Source organism: Coregonus clupeaformis, chromosome 14 (genome assembly GCF_020615455.1).
Source record: "Coregonus clupeaformis isolate EN_2021a chromosome 14, ASM2061545v1, whole genome shotgun sequence".
NCBI classification, from domain to species: domain Eukaryota; kingdom Metazoa; phylum Chordata; class Actinopteri; order Salmoniformes; family Salmonidae; genus Coregonus; species Coregonus clupeaformis.
The window spans coordinates 10,707,211-10,724,314 of record NC_059205.1 but is presented as its reverse complement, the minus strand read 5'-3'; the positions used below and the strand labels follow the sequence as shown (position 1 = coordinate 10,724,314).

The following is a 17,104-nucleotide window of genomic DNA, read 5'->3' as shown; positions in this document are numbered from 1 at the left end:
AGAATGACTAGCCATCAGCTCCTCTTGTCGGCTGAGAACGGCTTCATGGCGCTGGAAAGAAGCCTCATGTCGAAAGTGATCACCGCCAACAGGTCCTGGGAACTGAGTGTTTCTGGGTCCATGATTGACTTGGTTATTCTGTCACAAGCCGGGCTAGAACTCCGGTCTCAGATGTGGAAAGCTGGGGGTTCTACCCCTTAGCCACAGAGGAGGTGTTGTAGGACCCAAATGAAACACCCAAGGCAATACTCCAGGCAAGTAGATTTAATGTACCCAAACAGGAGGCAAAACAAAACAACTCCACGAGGGGAGAAAAACAAACTAAAGATAACTTCGAACAGCTTACTAGGACAGACACGGTGGGACAAAGCAGGAGACACATAGTCAGGACGCAATAACCAAGTGAGAAACAAGGGGAAAACACACAGCTAAAATACTAAAGGGAAAACAAGGCACAGGTGACCTGGATCAAACTAATGAGGACACACGAGGAAGAACTAAGGCAGAGGAGAACACAGCTGACCTCTAGAGGCCCGGAGACAAACAGGAGAAGCAGGAAGCTGACAACGTCTCTCTCCCTCTTCCACAGAGGTCAAAACATTGCCACATTAGTGTGCGATCAGTGACGGCTGGTGTGACATTAAAACGGAGGACTGGCTCATGGTAATGGCTGGAATGGAATGAATGTAAGAAACCAATTGTTTGACATCTTTATATTAATTCCATTCCAGCTATTTCAATGAGCCTGTCCTACAATTTCTCCACCCTCCACTGTGCGCAATATTTTCTCTAATCAGCTACATATAGAGGGCCATTGACCCTTGAGATTTGCCTTGCAGCCTCATTCTCTCACCTGGTCCTGCATGGACATGACAGGGTTGTTCTTGGTGGTGTTGATGTGTAGCACATGGTAGTGGTTCTTGCCACACAGGTCGTAGGCAATGTTGGTGAAGGAGGTGCTGGCCGTCTTGGGCACGCGGTTGTAGATGACCACCACGTCCTCGCTGTCGGCCGCCGAGGGGGCCTCCCGCTCCCGCAGGCTGTCCTGTGTGTGCCGCTGCTCGATCTCACGCACCTCGTGCCTGGCGATGGCCCGCTCTGCCCAGAGGAAGAAGAGTTAAATGGATAGTTCACCCACATGAGAGCCTATATTTTGTTAGCAGGAGTATGCTAACAGTGGCCCTACCACTTCCATTGTTTCAGGCTCAACTATGCCAATACCACACACGGTATATACGGTATATACTGTATATACTGTATATAGGCCACTTTATATCTATAAAATGGGGTGCACTTGAAATTTAGGCGAACTATCCTTTTAACAGCCTTCTGCACCTAATATAAAGAACAGGGGAAAAAAAGATACTCACAAAATTCACTGAGAATACATTACATAGTATGAATAATACTCCAAGCCACAGCTTCATTATATTTGTCAAACATAGAGAACTGCTCCGGTAAACTGCCCTTTAGGGTGGGCTTGGTGTGGAGTCTGACCATTTATTTAGAGCCCTCATGTCTTAATCATTGTTTAAGAGATTCTCTGGTACTTTAGTATACTTTTTAGCCTGTAGTTCTGAAAGTAGAGCTCACGAGCCAAAAGTGGTCCCCGGAAATTGGGTACTACGTCACACAGGTGCGGATATGTGCACCACGTCATTGCTCTCTCTCTCACTACTGTGTGTGCATCTTGCTAGCTGTCACTTATATGGCAAGGGGCTGAAGCATATTGTCTAGAACTTGAATTGCTAGGGGGCTGGCCAAGTGGGGGAAAATGTAGGGAAAATGGCACAGCACAGCTTCCAGAAAAACTAGGGACTTCGTGGCTAATTGAGGTAAGACAGTAATTCTGCTCCTAGATTCTGCATGTATGAACTAGGCATACACTGACACATCCAGTCCAAAGTGGGAGGTTAAAAAATACTTAGTAGTCGCCAAAGTTCCGGAGCATGTCTTTAAGAGGAGGTTTGGTCCAAATCGGATGTTGGGTACTATTTTATTGAATAATATATTAATCCTATAAATTGAAAATGGCCAATTTGGCTGCAATCAATTAGCTTAATTTCTCAGAGTTCAAATAATCTTTCAACAAAATAGCATTTCAGTAATGCTAATCTTATCTGTTTCTAACTACAGAAAAGATTTCAGAACAATCTGAGATGGTGGGTGTCGGAATCCTCTTTCTTCTGCTTTTTGGAGGTGGAGTCCTTTGTGTCACACCACAGCTTCGACTCTATCCCTGTTCTATCTCGCCTCTGTGTAACTGTTAACAGATCTGTCTGAGCATGCATGGCCTAATAAGTCTCCTCTTTCTGGGAATGGGACTAGAGAACTACGTCTTCTCTATTTATAATTTACATTTTAGTCAATTAGCAGACGCTCTTTTCCAGAGCAACTTACAGGAGCAATTTGGGTCAAGTGCCTTGCTCAAGGGCACATCAACAGATGTTTCACCTAGTCGGCTTGGGGATTCAAACCAGCGACCTTTAGGTTACTGGCCCAAAGCTCTTGACCACTAGGCTACCTGCCACCCTTACATTTCTATCTGATACAGCTACTGTATGTGACTAACCGTGAATAAACAGACAACGCTGTAGGCCTAAGCCATTTCCGTTTGGGTTTCCTATCCCAGGTCTAAATCAGTCTCAGATTGACTAGTGGTGACAATGGCTCAGATCTGTGCTGGAACATAACAACACTCCAGCATCTAATACTCATGGGAACGCCGAGCCGAGCCAAGCCAACCCAGGCCATGCCAGGCCATGCCTAGCCACGGAGACACGCTGGCAGCTGGTAGAGATTAAGATGTCATCTGTGATCACGCTGCACTCCCAACCCCCCAAGCCCCCTCTGCCATCCCCACGTTCACCAATTGGTCTTTTGACCAATCAGATCTGCTCTGAAAATGATCAAAATTGGGCTGCCTGTCTGAACGCAGCCTATGTGGAGCCCAGATCTCTAGGCCTAGACCTTAGCCTATTCCCATGGCGTGTCCAAACATTAGAGACAGTAGTAACGGTCTGTAACAACTGAATCAGGATCAGCTCTCCCTAGCCCTAAAACATAATGAGCAGAACTTAAACAGGCCCCAAGCCACTAGTTAAGGGCATTGTGTTCAGTGCCAACAATTAACAGGAGATACAGCTTTATTGTAGTCCATTGTGTTGAACAAGCTTAGTTAAAACCCCACTGTGTCCGAGCAGAGGGCGCCAAACACACTTTAGCTAATGGTCGAGTCTGAGGTCATTTAATTACTGGACAAAGACCCGCTCTGTATAGATGAATCATTTCGGCCACACAGTATGATTCCATTCAGTCGCCATTTCCATTGGTTCCCCCTCGCCATTTCCAGCTAATTATGACCTATGGTCGAACTGGCAACACACTCTTAAACACTACAACAACTAAGCCGACGCCTATTATTCTGATTACATATTCTAAAACGCCGGCCGAGATAGCAATATTTACTAAAAACAATTTCACGCTTGATTAGAATTGTCCATTTCCAATCATCATTCATTTTTGGCGGGAAATCCGTGAATATGACAGTTTGTCGTGTGTTATGGTGTCTCATATGATCTTCCGGGATAATAAAAACAGAGGAGAGGATGATCCTTTCTCCAGGCAGCTCATACATCCATCATCCTCCACAGCTCTTCATCCCTGAGCGGGTTAGCCCCTCGAGCACAAGGCTGAGGAGTAATAGAGAGCCTGAGAGGTAATGCCTTGTATGGATCTGCTTCAGTAGCGCTGGATTGCAAAATCAATGGAGTATGACAGGGAGGAGATCTAGGTTGCTGCTGTAAAAAAAATAATTTGAAGTGGTGTTTAAAAATATATATATACAGTAAGCTTCGATGCGGCCTGTGGTGTGTTTCCTGTGGGACAATTAGGTGCATGACACTCAATTATATCTCTTACGGCGCACCTGCAATATTTGTTTACCAGAGTGCATACACAGCCAGGTGGTAATAGGAGTGTGTGATTAGTAATTTCAAGCATATTGGACAAGGGACCCATGGGCTAGCCTTTCACAGCTGCAGGAACTGGGAGCCTGTTCAACTAAATGCTTCCTCAATGACTGTACAGAACTACTGTTTCAAACAAATGCATGACAGACACAGACACCTCATCACAATCTTGCAGTGTTTGCAAATAAATGACAGAGGCACCATGAGTTACAACTTAATTCCTTTAAGTGCTCTTTTTAGGACAGATTAACGTAGCTGGGGGGGGGGGAGTTCTGGCTTGGAGACAACTGCTGCATTGATGGCCCATGAAAGCTCTCATTCACGTCTAGCCTGGCGGCTAAGGTCTAGACAGCTGGGAAAGAGACGACTGGGCCGAGCCGGGTGAGGACACAAGGCAGAAAATGAGAAACGACACTGATGGCTAGTACAGCCTAGCCCAAGCAAGTGGAGATATTTCGCTGGTATCAACAGAGGTGCAGTGGAAAACGAGTAACCAAGCACTCACATGCCCTATTTCCACATGCCAATACAAATCTGGTATGTGGAAGTAGAATATTTCTCAGGGACAAGGTATCTTGTTAAGTAGTCTATTTTCCTCATGGGAGAATACACAAGCCTCTATCAGCAGACAAAACATGTCCTCTGCAGTCAGTTTTTAGGTAGGTTCTTGATTGGGAAAAAGGTATTATGATGGGACTGACTAGAACCGTATTACAGCATCAATACGAGTATCACAATAGAGTGCATTGGTCACACCCCGTGGTAGTGGACGTTACCAATGGTAGGGTTTTAGAAGCCCTCTTGGCCGCAGAGACAAAATGTTGCGGTTTTAAAGCAAATGTCCTGCAATTCTACACATTTTGACATGGCTTATGCCAGTGGTCACCAACCGGTCGAGCGATCGACTTGTCGGTCTTTTAGGCATTCCTAGTCGATCACCAAAATGTCTGTAGAACAGCCAACGATAAAGACTCCTTTATTTTTTATTTGATTTGACTTTGTGCTTTTGGCGGAAGGTGCACTTGATTCAGAAGCCATGTGCGCCGGGTAGACAAAGTGTTCCCATTTTTAACCATTTCATTTGTCTGAAGCGACAAACTCCACCTACCCGACGGACCAGGAGAGCTGTAGTTAAATCAAGTGTGCCTACTGCGCTGGCCAATCGGATAGCTCCAATCACCATGCCTATAGCTTCCAGGACCCCACAGCTAAGTTTGATACTAACTTTTAAAACCATGACTAGAGAGAAACTGTCAATGAATACAGCAAAGAGCTGCTGTTTTTATGAGTTCGTTTTCTATTTTTTATTCAGCACTGTCAACACTTTTTATTCACATAACACGCGCTTCTCACGACCTCCTCTTGCGCCTGCAACTGCAAAGAATTAGTAGCCAAGTGTTTCGATAGGCCTGCGTTTTTATTATTATTAGTAGCTCGTCATGTGTATTTTAATATCGAGGAATATTTCACTTTCTCTAGTCAAAGGAACAACATGAATTTGAGCAGGAGATAGAAATAATGCGGTGCGATTCGAGTTTTGCCATCAGTGGGAGGACGGTGTCCCTTCTCTGGTCAAAGGAGAGAACAGGGACAGTGAGAGGCGGACCTCTTCTTCTCTCTCCCTCCCTACGCTGAGACTGACCATCAGATGCAGGTACCATCATTCCAGTTAAATATAAAAGCAAATTATTTCAATTTATGCAAAGCTGTGCCTCGCAAGTGATACAACAACTGATCTATTTTGTTATCAAAGCTTGAGTTTTGAAATATAATATGGTCTTAGAATAACAATATTAGCAGACCAAGCAAATAGCCAATATGCTGTGATAATATATTAGGCGACCACGGGCTTATGCTATCTGAGTAACTCAAACATTATAACAGAAATCAATGGTGCCCCATGCCATGGCATTTTTGGAATTGTTTATTCTCCCGTATAGTGGTGATTGTTAGTTCTCAAAGATGATCTTATTTAAAAAATGTATTGTTCCATTATATTTTATACATACTTTACATCTAGTTTTAGTCCTTTAAGTTTACACTGAAAACGTTTTACCATCCCGAAAATTATTACGGTTAGTTTATGCTACACTGAACAAAAATATAAAACACAACATGCAACAATTTCAAAGATTTTACTGAGTTACAGTTCATATAAGGAAATCAGTCAATTGAAATAAATTAGTTAGGCCCTAATCTATGGATTTCACATGACTGGGAATCCAGATAAGCGTCTATTGGTCAAAGAAACCTTCTTTTTTTTTTTTTTTATAGGGCCGTGGACCACCATTTGCCTCATGCAGCAGGACACATCTCCTTCGCATAAAGTTGATCAGGCTGTTGATTGTGGCCTGTGGAATATTGTCCAACTCATCTTCAATGGCTGTGTGAAGTTCCTGGATATTGGCGGGAACTGGAACACGCTGTCGTACACATCGATCCAGAGCATCCCAAACATGCTCAATGGGTGACATGTCTGGTGAGCATGCAAGCCATGGAAGAACTGGGACATTTTCAGATTCCTTGGGACATGGGGCCGTGCATTATCATGCTGAAACATGAGGTGATGGCGGCGGGTGAATGGCATGACAATGGGCCTCAGGATCTCGTTACGGTATCTCTGTGCATTCAAATCGGCATTGATAAAACGCAAATGTGTTTGTTGTCCTTAGCTTATGCCTGCCCATACCATAACCCCACCATGGAGCACTCTCTTCACAACGTTGACATCAGCAAACGGCTCACCCACACACGCTGTCTGCCATCTGCCATCTGCCCGGTACAGTTGAAACCGGGATTCATCTGTGAAGAACACACTTTTCCAGCGTGCCAGTGGCCATCGAAGGTGAGCATTTGCCCACTGAAGTCAGTTAGAACGGCGAACTGCAGTCAGCTTAAGACCCTGGTGAGGATGACGAGCACGCAGATGAGCTTCCCCGAGATGGTTTCTGACAGTTTGTGCAGAAATTCTTCGGTTGTCCAAACACACAGTTTCATCAGCTGTCCGGGTGGCTGGTCTCAGATGATCCCGCAGGTGAAGAAGCTGGATGTGGAGGTCCTGGGCTGGCGTGGTTACACGTGGTCTGCGGTTGTGAGGCCGGTTGGACATACTGCCAAATTCTCTAAAACGACGTTGGAGGTCACTTATGCTAGAGAAATGAACATTCAATTCTCTGGCAACATCTCTGGTGGACATTCCTGCAGTCAGCATGCCAATTGCACTTGTAAGCTTTTTGGCTACTGTATCACTGCAAGCTTAGCACAGAGACACTGGTACCTTAATGCTAACGTAAGGTACTAAACCCTACCATTTTTCTTAGCAATCAAAGCTCATTTTATCTGACAAGGTGAGCTCATATGATCTCGAAAAAAAGACAGCTTCAGTTTCGTCCATCAAAAACTGGCAGTTATTTGAGATGATAATTTACACAGATGGCAGGCTTTACAGATTAATAATTATATGCCTTGTCAAGGGCTGCTCTGTGGGGTGGACAATTGATTTGACTGGATCTCTTGGCAGGACTTGTCATTGACTAAGCAGGGCAATTAGCCTACTGCTGGAAATATGGGGAAAATATCAGGTTATCGCAATAGTACCATCTATCCAGAATCACACTGGAAGAGAGACAGCAGCGAATTATCCATGTCCACCACCACTTAAGAAATGGTAAGGCAAACTGCATTACCGTCCGCTATCCAAATGTTTAAAAAAACTAAATACATCCCAGAAATAAACAGCTTCCATAACAATGTAGATGTGGGCTAGTTACAACACAGACATCTGATTCTCTCCTCCATAAGTGTTAATAATGCATAGACAGGAGTCCAGGGAAAACTCCACAAATGTTCGGGCAATGCTGAGGGCAGCTATTTATAGGACAGATGAGGAGTGGCTGGACAGGTTAATAGGACCCAAAGCTCCACAGAGGAAGCCCAACAGAGAACTCCTTCTCCGCAATGAAAAATGATGTGAGATCAGAACCATTATCGGCTGTCATGGTAACCAAGTAAGAAGAAGGAAACGGACACCAAATATGTTCCTCTATGGTCACAAGTGGTTCTGAATACTACTCCTCAATAACTATTGCCTGATTAAACCAGACTGAACAATGGAGAGCGCAGCATTCAGTCTGGTTTAACCAGGCTACATGAACTACGGCAGCGGCTAATGAATTGATTGAGATCATTCATGAACAAGAACATCTCGAGTGTTCCAACTGGCCTTTCTGTGACACACCATTTCTGTGGTAAGAGGCTGTCCCCACTCCCCAGAGAGTCTAGGCACACAGTGTGCGAGACTGCCAACACTCACAGTGCATTGCAATACTGAAGAGAAAGTCTGACAAGGAGCGCAGGCCAGAGCAGCAGCGAAACTTTCAGTTCCCCCCCAGAGCTGATAGTACAAGACTACCACACCAGATGAAAGCCAAGCCAGGATACCACAGTATGAGTCATAATACCCATAAAACATAGCGGTCAAACAGGGAAATGGTTCCAATCATTTATCCACCATTCATTTTTCCCATAGGGGATTTTAGAAACACTTCAAATAAGGGTTGTGTTTCATGTAGGCTTAGTCTGGCGTGACGTTTTGATAACCGTGTAAATCTCTAAGACAAGGTGACTTTTATCAATATATTCGCCTGTATTTACCCCCCAAAAATGAAACGTTAATTATCTGCTAATGTGGCTATCATAAAGAACTACAAATGCCATGATGATCTGGAAGACACTGCCGAATCGAGGCTAAGGTAAGAATCTAATGTTAGCTAAATGTAGTAATGAATAAATTGGCTACATTTCTTTAAAAATTGACAATTCTGTGAACTGTCTTGTGTAAGTTTTAAATTGACACAATACCTGTTAGCAAAGGTGTCAGCTAGAGATGACGTGCAGGAGCTTGCAGGGATTTGTAGTTTTGCATGATGTCTACTTTGATGCTAATTAGCATTTTTGAATCAGAGTAAATAGAGATTCATATATTGATAAAAGTCACCTTGTCCGAGAGAGATTTACATGGTTATCAAAACGTCACACCAGGGTAAACCTACACGAAACACAGCCCTTATTTTAAGTGTTTCTAAAATCCCCTGAGGGAAAAATGAATGGTGTAAAAACGATTGGAAAACTTTCCCTGTTTGACCGCTAGGTTTTATGGGTATTATGACACCTCCACTGTGGGGCTCTATTCAGCTGCTGTATACAAGGTGGAAGTTAAATGCAAGGCAGAAGGAGCGGAACAGTTCAGCCTTATTCCTCTATTCTCTGATGAAATTGGTTTTAAAACGCTGCAGGCATGTTTCTCTCCCCTCCTTTTGTTAAGGCTTATGATGTGAGCAGCCAGGGGTTTAAATATTTCTGTGTTGAGATGAAAATTAAATCTCTCCCCCCACCCCCCGCAGCTTTGAAGAGGAAGATAGGTCTTTCCCAATTTCCAACTTCCATCCAAAGGCTGTTTGGCCACAGGGGATTATCATCTTGCACTGCAGTAGCATCCCAGGCTCCAGATAATGAGGCTGTTTATGGTTATTGATTAGCAAAGGAAGGACTCTGATGAAAAGTAATATAATTATCAGTTATAATGCAGCGCCCGACTACAGAAGCTCTGTTACAGCTGGGTCTTTCAGAGGGATGTTGATCAGTGTTATAAAAGCGATAAGTCACCCGCCTCGAATAAACGACACCTGCTTTCACGCATGCTTAGGCACACCGACCGCATCGTTCGTCAAACCCCTTGGAAACCGACAAGGGAACACTGCGGTGCGAGGAGAGCGGTCTCAATTACACTCTGGGGTGCGAAACAGTTCATAGCACCGTGATTAGCCTGTCAGTCATCCGCAACTGTGCACGGGAATGTAGCACAGAACATCACGGGAAAACATTCTTCTTTAAAAGTGCCAGCCAATGCCCATAAATACACCAATCAGGGCCCTAACTGCTCGAGCTTAGGGCCATTAGTACTCTGCCCATACCAAATCCATTCCTGACACCTGTGTTTCCACAGTGGGATCCAATCCATTAGGCACTCAAATGGCATGTTTCAGAGTGCTGAGACACTTAGAGATGTACAGTAGCCACTCTTTAGTGAATACCAGCAGACTGACAGTGTATGACTCCATTATATAACCCTGGGGAGGCTAAAAACAGCTTCATGGTGTCAAAAGGAGTTCAAAGGCAATCTGAGTGCTCCGGATAATGGCAAAAAATAGAAAGTGCAGGAGTTGAACTTGGTAAGTAAGGAGATAGCTGAGGTGTGAACTTGGTGACGCAAGAGTTTGATCAGAGGGATTCAAGTTGGCCACTTCTCAATTAATCTACTAACGAGGCCAAATTAATGACAACCAGGTCTTGACCAGAACCACACATTTACATATAGGCCTACTTGATACATGTGTGTAATTGACTATTGACACCAACGGAAGAGTTGGTCTTTGAGAAGAAGTTAATGCTAAGCTACGGGACTGTTTTGCTAGCACAGACTGGAATATGTTCCGGGATTCTTCCAATGGCATTGAGGAGTACACGCCATCAGTCACTGGCTTCATCAATAAGTGCATCGATGACATCTTCCCAACAGTGACTGTACGTACATACCCCAACCAGATACCATGGATTACAGGCAACATCCACACTGAGCTAAAAGGGTAGAGCCGCCGCTTTCAAGGAGCGAGACTCTAACCCGGAAGCTTATAAGAAATCCCGCTATGCCCTCCGACGAACCATCAAACAGGCAAAGCGTCAATACAGGACTAAGATCGAAACATACTACACCGGTTCCGACGCTCGTCGGATGTGGCAGGACTTGCAAACTATTACAGACTACAAAGGGAAGCACAGCCGCGAGCTGCCCAGTGACACGAGCCTACCAGACAAGCTAAATTACCTCTATGTTCGCTTCGAAGCAAGTAACACTGAAACATGCATGAGAGCATCAGCTGTTCCGGACGACTGTGTGATCACACTCTCCGTAGCCGATGTGAGTAAGACCTTTAAACAGGTCAACATTCACAAGGCCGCAGGGCCAGACGGATTACCAGGACGTGTACTCCGAGCATGCGCTGACCAACTGGCAAGTGTCTTCACTGACATTTTCAACCTCTCCCTGTCTGAGTCTGTAATACCAACATGTTTCATGCAGACCACCATAGTCCCTGTGCCCAAGAACACTAAGGTAACCTGCCTAAATTACTACCCACCCGTAGCACTCACGTCTGTAGCCATGAAGTGCTTTGAAAGGCTGGTCATGGCTCACATCAACACCATTATCCCAGAAACCCTAGACCCACTCCAATTTGTATACCGCCCCAACAGATCCACAGATGATGCAATCTCTATTGCGCTCCACACTGCACTTTCACACCTGGACAAAAGGAACACCTATGTGAGAATGCTATTCATTGACTACAGCTCAGCGTTCAATACCATAGTGCCCTCAAAGCTCATCACTAAGCTAAGGTTCCTGGGACTAAACACCTCCTTCTGCAACTGGATCCTGGACTTCCTGACGGTCTGCCCCCAGGTGGTAAGGGTAGGTAACAACACATCCGCCACGCTGATCCTCAACACGGAGGCCCCTCAGGGGTGCGTGCTCAGTTCCCTCCTGTACTCCCTGTTCACTCATGACTGCATGGCCAGGCACGACTCCAACACCATCATTAAGTTTGCCGATGACACAAGTGGTAGGCCTGATCACAGACAACGACGAGACAGCCTATAGGGAGGAGACCTGGCCGTGTGGTGCCAGGATAACAACCTCTCCCTCAACGTGATCAAGACAAAGGAGATGATTGTAGACTACAGGAAAAAGAACACGCCCCCATTCTCATCGACGGGGCTGTAGTGGAGCAGGTTGAGAGCTTCAAGTTCCTTGGTGTCCACATCACCAACAAACTAACATGGTCCAAGCACACCAAGACAGTTGTGAAGAGGGCACGACAAAACCTATTTCCCCTAAGGAGACTGGAAAGATTTAGCATGGGTCTTCAGATCCTCAAAAAGTTATACAGCTGCACCATCGAGAGCATCCTGACTAGTTTCATCACCGCCTGGTATGGCAACTGCTCGGCCTCCGACCGCAAGGCACTACAGAGGGTAGTGCGTACAGCCCAGTATATCACTGGGGCCAAGCTTCCTGCCATCCAGGACCTCTATACCAGGCAGTGTCAGAGGAAGGCCCTAAAAAGTCCAGCCACCATAGTCATAGACTGTTCTCTCTGCTACCGCACGGCAAGCGTTACCGGAGCGCCAAGTCTAGGTCCAAAAGGCTTCTAAACAGCTTCTACCCCCAAGCTATAAGACTCCTGAACAGCTAATCAAATGTCTACCTGGACTATTTGCATTGCTATTACGCTGCTGCTACTCTCTGTTTATTATCTATGTATAGTCACTTTATTAATTCTACCTACATGTACATATTACCTCAATTACCTCAACTAACTGGTGCCCCTGCACATTGACTCTGTACCGGTACCCCCCTGTATATAGCCTCGCTATTGTTATTTTTACTGCTGCTCTTTAATTATTTGTTACTTTTATTTCGTATTATTTTATATTGTATTCTTTTGTAATTTTTTTGGGGTATTCTTTCTTAAAACTGCATTGTTGGTTAAGGGCTTGTAAGTAAGCACTTCACTGTAAGGTCTACACCTGTTGTATTCGGCGCATGTGACAAATAAAATGTGATTTGATTTGATGTTATGGAGGCTGGTGTATCAGGATTTTGACTTTCTATAACGTTCAGATTCATCCTTATAATTGAAAGCATTCAAACGTCCAAGACGTGAACTACGAACATGACCACATCAGCGATTATGTACTGGTCCTCCAATCACTGCACTGAGATGTACTTTTCAAAGCCATGCTCAAGGCTACTATCAATCACATCAAATAGGATAACTATTTTCAAAGTACTTGTTGTGGGTCTGGGGATGGCAAGGTCTTTTCATTAGCAAATTCCTGTCCAGAGCACTTAGCAGTAAGGGGGTTGGTGCCCATTATGGCAATGGAAGAAAATTCAGGTCCGACTCTTTAAGAATTTGCAGCGCAGGCAATGAATGAATGTTGAGCAAAAGGCATTCCTACATAATTGTGTCACTCTCTCCAAACACATTCACAATGCATGTACAGTACCCCTTCTCCTTTGCATTAAAATGCCTCTCTTTCATGAATTATTAAAGCAGTGTAGGAAATAAAGACAAAACCTCACTTAGAATGTTTCACTCAGCTATAATGTGAGAAAACAATTCAACCAAGCTCTGGCAAACCAACCACAATCATTGAGCTTGCTGTAACATCGTGGCGACTTACTTAGCTCATTGCTCCTCATGGAGCGGCGGGTAGCCTAGCGGTTAAGCGTGTTGTGCTAGTAACCGAAAGGTCACTGGTTCGAATCCTCGAGCCAACTAGGTGAAAAATCTGACGATGTGCCCTTGAGCAAGGCACTTAACCCTAATTGCTTCTGTAAGTCGCTCTGGATAAGATTGTCTGCTAAATGACTAAAATATAAATGTAGTGGAGACTGGTGTGGTGGTTAAATTTAGATACATGGGCCATGAGGTGACAGGTTTATAAACAACGCTTCCATTTACGCTGCTCTTAGCAAGTATCTCATAACTCCCATCTAGAGTTACGGCCAATGAGGAAATCAGATCATCAGCCCCCCCCCAATCAATATACACACAATACCCCATAATGACAAAGCCAAAAACAGGTTTTTATACATTTTTTCTAATGTATTCAAATAAATTGTTGCTATGATACTCGAAATTGAGCTCAGGTGCATCCTGTTTCCATTGATCAGGCACACACCGGTCTATATAAGGTCCCACAGTTGACAGTGCATGTCAGAGCAAAAACAAAGCCATGAGGTCGAAGGAATTGTCCATAGAGCTCCGAGACAGGATTTTGCAGAGGCACAGATCTGGGGAAGGGTACCAAAAAATGTCTGCAGCATTGAAGGTCCCCAAGAACACAGAGGCCTCCATCATTCTTAAATGGAAGAAGTTTGGAACCACCAAGACTCTTCCTAGAGCTGGCCTGCACGGCCAAACTGAACAATCGGGGGAGAAGGGCCTTGGTCAGGGAGGTGACCAAGAACCCAATGGTCACTCTGACAGAAGTCTAGAGTTCCTCTGTGGAGATGGGAGAACCATCCAGAAGGACAACCATCTCTGCAACACTCCACCAATCAGGCCTTTATGGTAGAGTGACCAGACGGAAGCCACTCCTCAGTAAAATGGTACATGACAGCCCGCTTGGAGTTTGCCAAAAGGCATCTAAAGGACTCTCAGACCATGACAAACAAGATTATCTGGTCTGATTAAACCAATATTGAACTCTTTGGCCTGAATGCCAAGCGTCACGTCTGGAGGAAACCTGGCACCATCCCTACGGTGAACCATGGTGGTGGCAGCACCATGCTGTGGGGATGTTTTTCAGCGGCAGGGACTGGGAGACTAGTCAGGATTGAGGGAAAGATGAACGGAGCAAAGTACAGAGTACCTTCGCCCCTCAGACTGGGGCGAAGGTTCACCTTCCAACAGGACAACGACCCTAAGCACACAGCCAAGAGAAAGCAGGAGTGGCTTCGGGACAAGTCTCGGAATGTCCTTGAGTGGCCCAGCCAGAGCCCGGACTTGAACCCGATCAAATATCTCTGGAGAGACCTGAAAATAGATGTGCAGTGAATCTCCCCATCCAACCTGACAGAGCTTGAGAGGATCTGCAGAGAAGAATGGGAGAAACTCTCCAAATACAGGTGTTCCAAGCTTGTAGCGTCATACCCAAGAAGACTTGAGGCTGTAATCGCTGCCAAAGGCACAACAAAGTACTGAGTAAAGGGTCTGAATACTTATGTAAATTTGAAATTTCAGTTTTTATTTTTAATACATTTGCAGAAAAGTCTAAACCTGTTTTTGCTTTGTCATTATGGGGTAATGTGTGTAGATTGATGAGGATAAAAAACAATTTACTCAATTTTAGAATAAGGCTGTAACGTAACAAAATGTGGAAAAAGTCAAGGGGTCTGAATATTTTCTGAATGTACTGTATGTCACCAGATAACACAGATGAAGCTAGCTACATGGGGTGATTTCAATCTATGCAGAGATTACAAAACCACTCACAATTAGCCTGGAAGCAAATCACGGTGGCTTCTCTGCTGGAGAATTCTAGTAGAAAAAGTAATTCAGCCTCTGAGTGAAGTAACAAGCAGATAAGAAAATAAGTTGGGAATGAGCAATATTGGAGTGTGCCCAAAAAAAATTATTGCCTAATAAATATACAGCTTGCTTTCTCAATGTAGACGGGAGAAATGCATAAGCACCTGGTTGGACAGCAAGGGGTCCATGTTTCCCTGCCTCAAACCTTAGAACTAGGCTATTTGACTATGCAGGATATAATTCACGGCTCCAGTTTACAGAGATGTTTGCCCTGTCTAGGCATCAATCAGACGTGTTGTCAAGTCAATAAAATGATTTGAGTAGTCTGAAAGGGAAAAGACAGCTCCCTTTAGGTCTTGTTTCAGCATCTTGTGTTTTTTCACTCCAAAAGCATTTAGATATTTCCTGTGTTGTTTCAGCAGTTGATTTTGATGTCTCTACCCAGAACATTCAGATATCCTCCCAATATTTGTTATGGAACCACCATGATAATTAATTACGATCACAGTTTGTTGAAATGAGCGAGTTGTTTAGAACACATTATTTTGGAACTCATGTTTTACATGCATAAAAGGTTTCTGTGGTACAGCACACTACAGGAAGGACATTTATTGGAACTATTAATTTCACCATGCAAATGTAAATGGTGGTTGCCAATAATAATGCATACATAGAATGCACATTGAATGGGCTGAAATAGTGAACTTGTCTAATCCCCACGGGCCCACGTAGTGCATGCTAACATGAAATCACCTTAGAATGGCCATCAAATCTTAAGTCTCTCTCCATGCAGCACACACACATCTATTGTAGTCTCCTTGCATGCTCTGTAAAGAGGTATCTGGAGCTTTATGAAATAGGATGTAGAGCCCTTCCTCCGTAACCACAGGGTCTCTGGTCCAAGCCCGGCTCCAGTTTACTCTCAATTGCTACCTTGGTGGCAGCGGTGGGACAACCATTCAGCTCTAAAGGTGTTATGCACAGGTTGCTTTCTATTTCAAAGTGTAATGACCTCTGCTTTACCAAGAGGTCTGGACCTTCATGGCCAAAAGCTGTACTACACCAGCCCTAAAACTGCAGGGTTAATGGTTCAAGCCTCGTTGTTCCCCCTCAATCACTACACTATCAACAGGTCCCACTTGCTGTTCACACATGATCTGGTCAACCATATGGTAAAAGAGGGCAACCTCATCATACAATAGGTTTGTCGTATCGTTTACTCAACCTGACTGAAAATTGAGTTGATGTTCCTGGGTTGCACTTTGCACTCAAAATGCCAGCTTGTCACTTCCCAAGGGGAGAGAGAATGATGTCGTCACAAGTCAACCCCAAATTGGCAACCAAGCTGACAAGATGTTTAGCAATGATTCAGCCCCTACTGCATCTCACAGACTCGTTTACCTACGTCTTATTACCTGCGGCATGATGAATAAGGACAGCTTGACCGCAGTCTTACCTAGCTTTCCCCGAGACTCCTCCAGCTTCTGGATTTGGTTCTCCAAGAAGAACATGGCCACTGCGAATGCCAACAGCGCCAGAAGCTGAAACTTGGGCGGCATCATGATTCTTAGAAGCCCCATCAAACAATCCAGTAAGAACAGGTCATTCCATGTTCAAAAAATACTACATGAAAGGGTAATGTAATGGACAATTACAGAGCGAACGAGTGTCTGTTAAAACCCTGGTTTTTCAGTATGGAACACACTCAGGTCCAAATTATTTGTTTCATACTATAATATACTCTCATTAAAGAGAACTGCATGCAACCTCAATGCCGTCTTCTTGATGTTGAGATGTCCCCAAAGGGTGTCAACAGAAGCGGGCTTGTGTTCCTCGGTCTCCGCGAGTCTTCCTCTGTAAAGCTGTCCGGTTCAGTTCACTCCGCACGCCTATCTTCGTCGGAGGACTTATTACTACAAAAACCCTATTGGTGGAATCAACAGTCCACTAAACTGAATAGGCTTTCATTCGTCA

The 17,104-nt window shown here is 44.5% G+C and overlaps 1 protein-coding gene across 1 annotated transcript in view; it reads right to left on the bottom strand.

The window, feature by feature from the left end:
• The window catches only part of LOC121580725 (heparan sulfate 2-O-sulfotransferase 1), a 30,873-nt gene extending 13,861 nt beyond the window's left edge, over nucleotides 1–17,012 (bottom strand). Inside the window, exons 1-2 of the mRNA XM_041895737.2 lie at nucleotides 16,587–17,012; nucleotides 854–1,098 (exon numbers count right to left, since the gene is read on the bottom strand). Of these exons, the coding sequence (XP_041751671.2) occupies nucleotides 854–1,098; nucleotides 16,587–16,710 (369 nt within the window). The 5' untranslated portion in view covers nucleotides 16,711–17,012. The remainder of the gene's footprint in view (nucleotides 1–853; nucleotides 1,099–16,586) is intronic.
• Nucleotides 17,013–17,104: the final 92 nt, after the last annotated feature.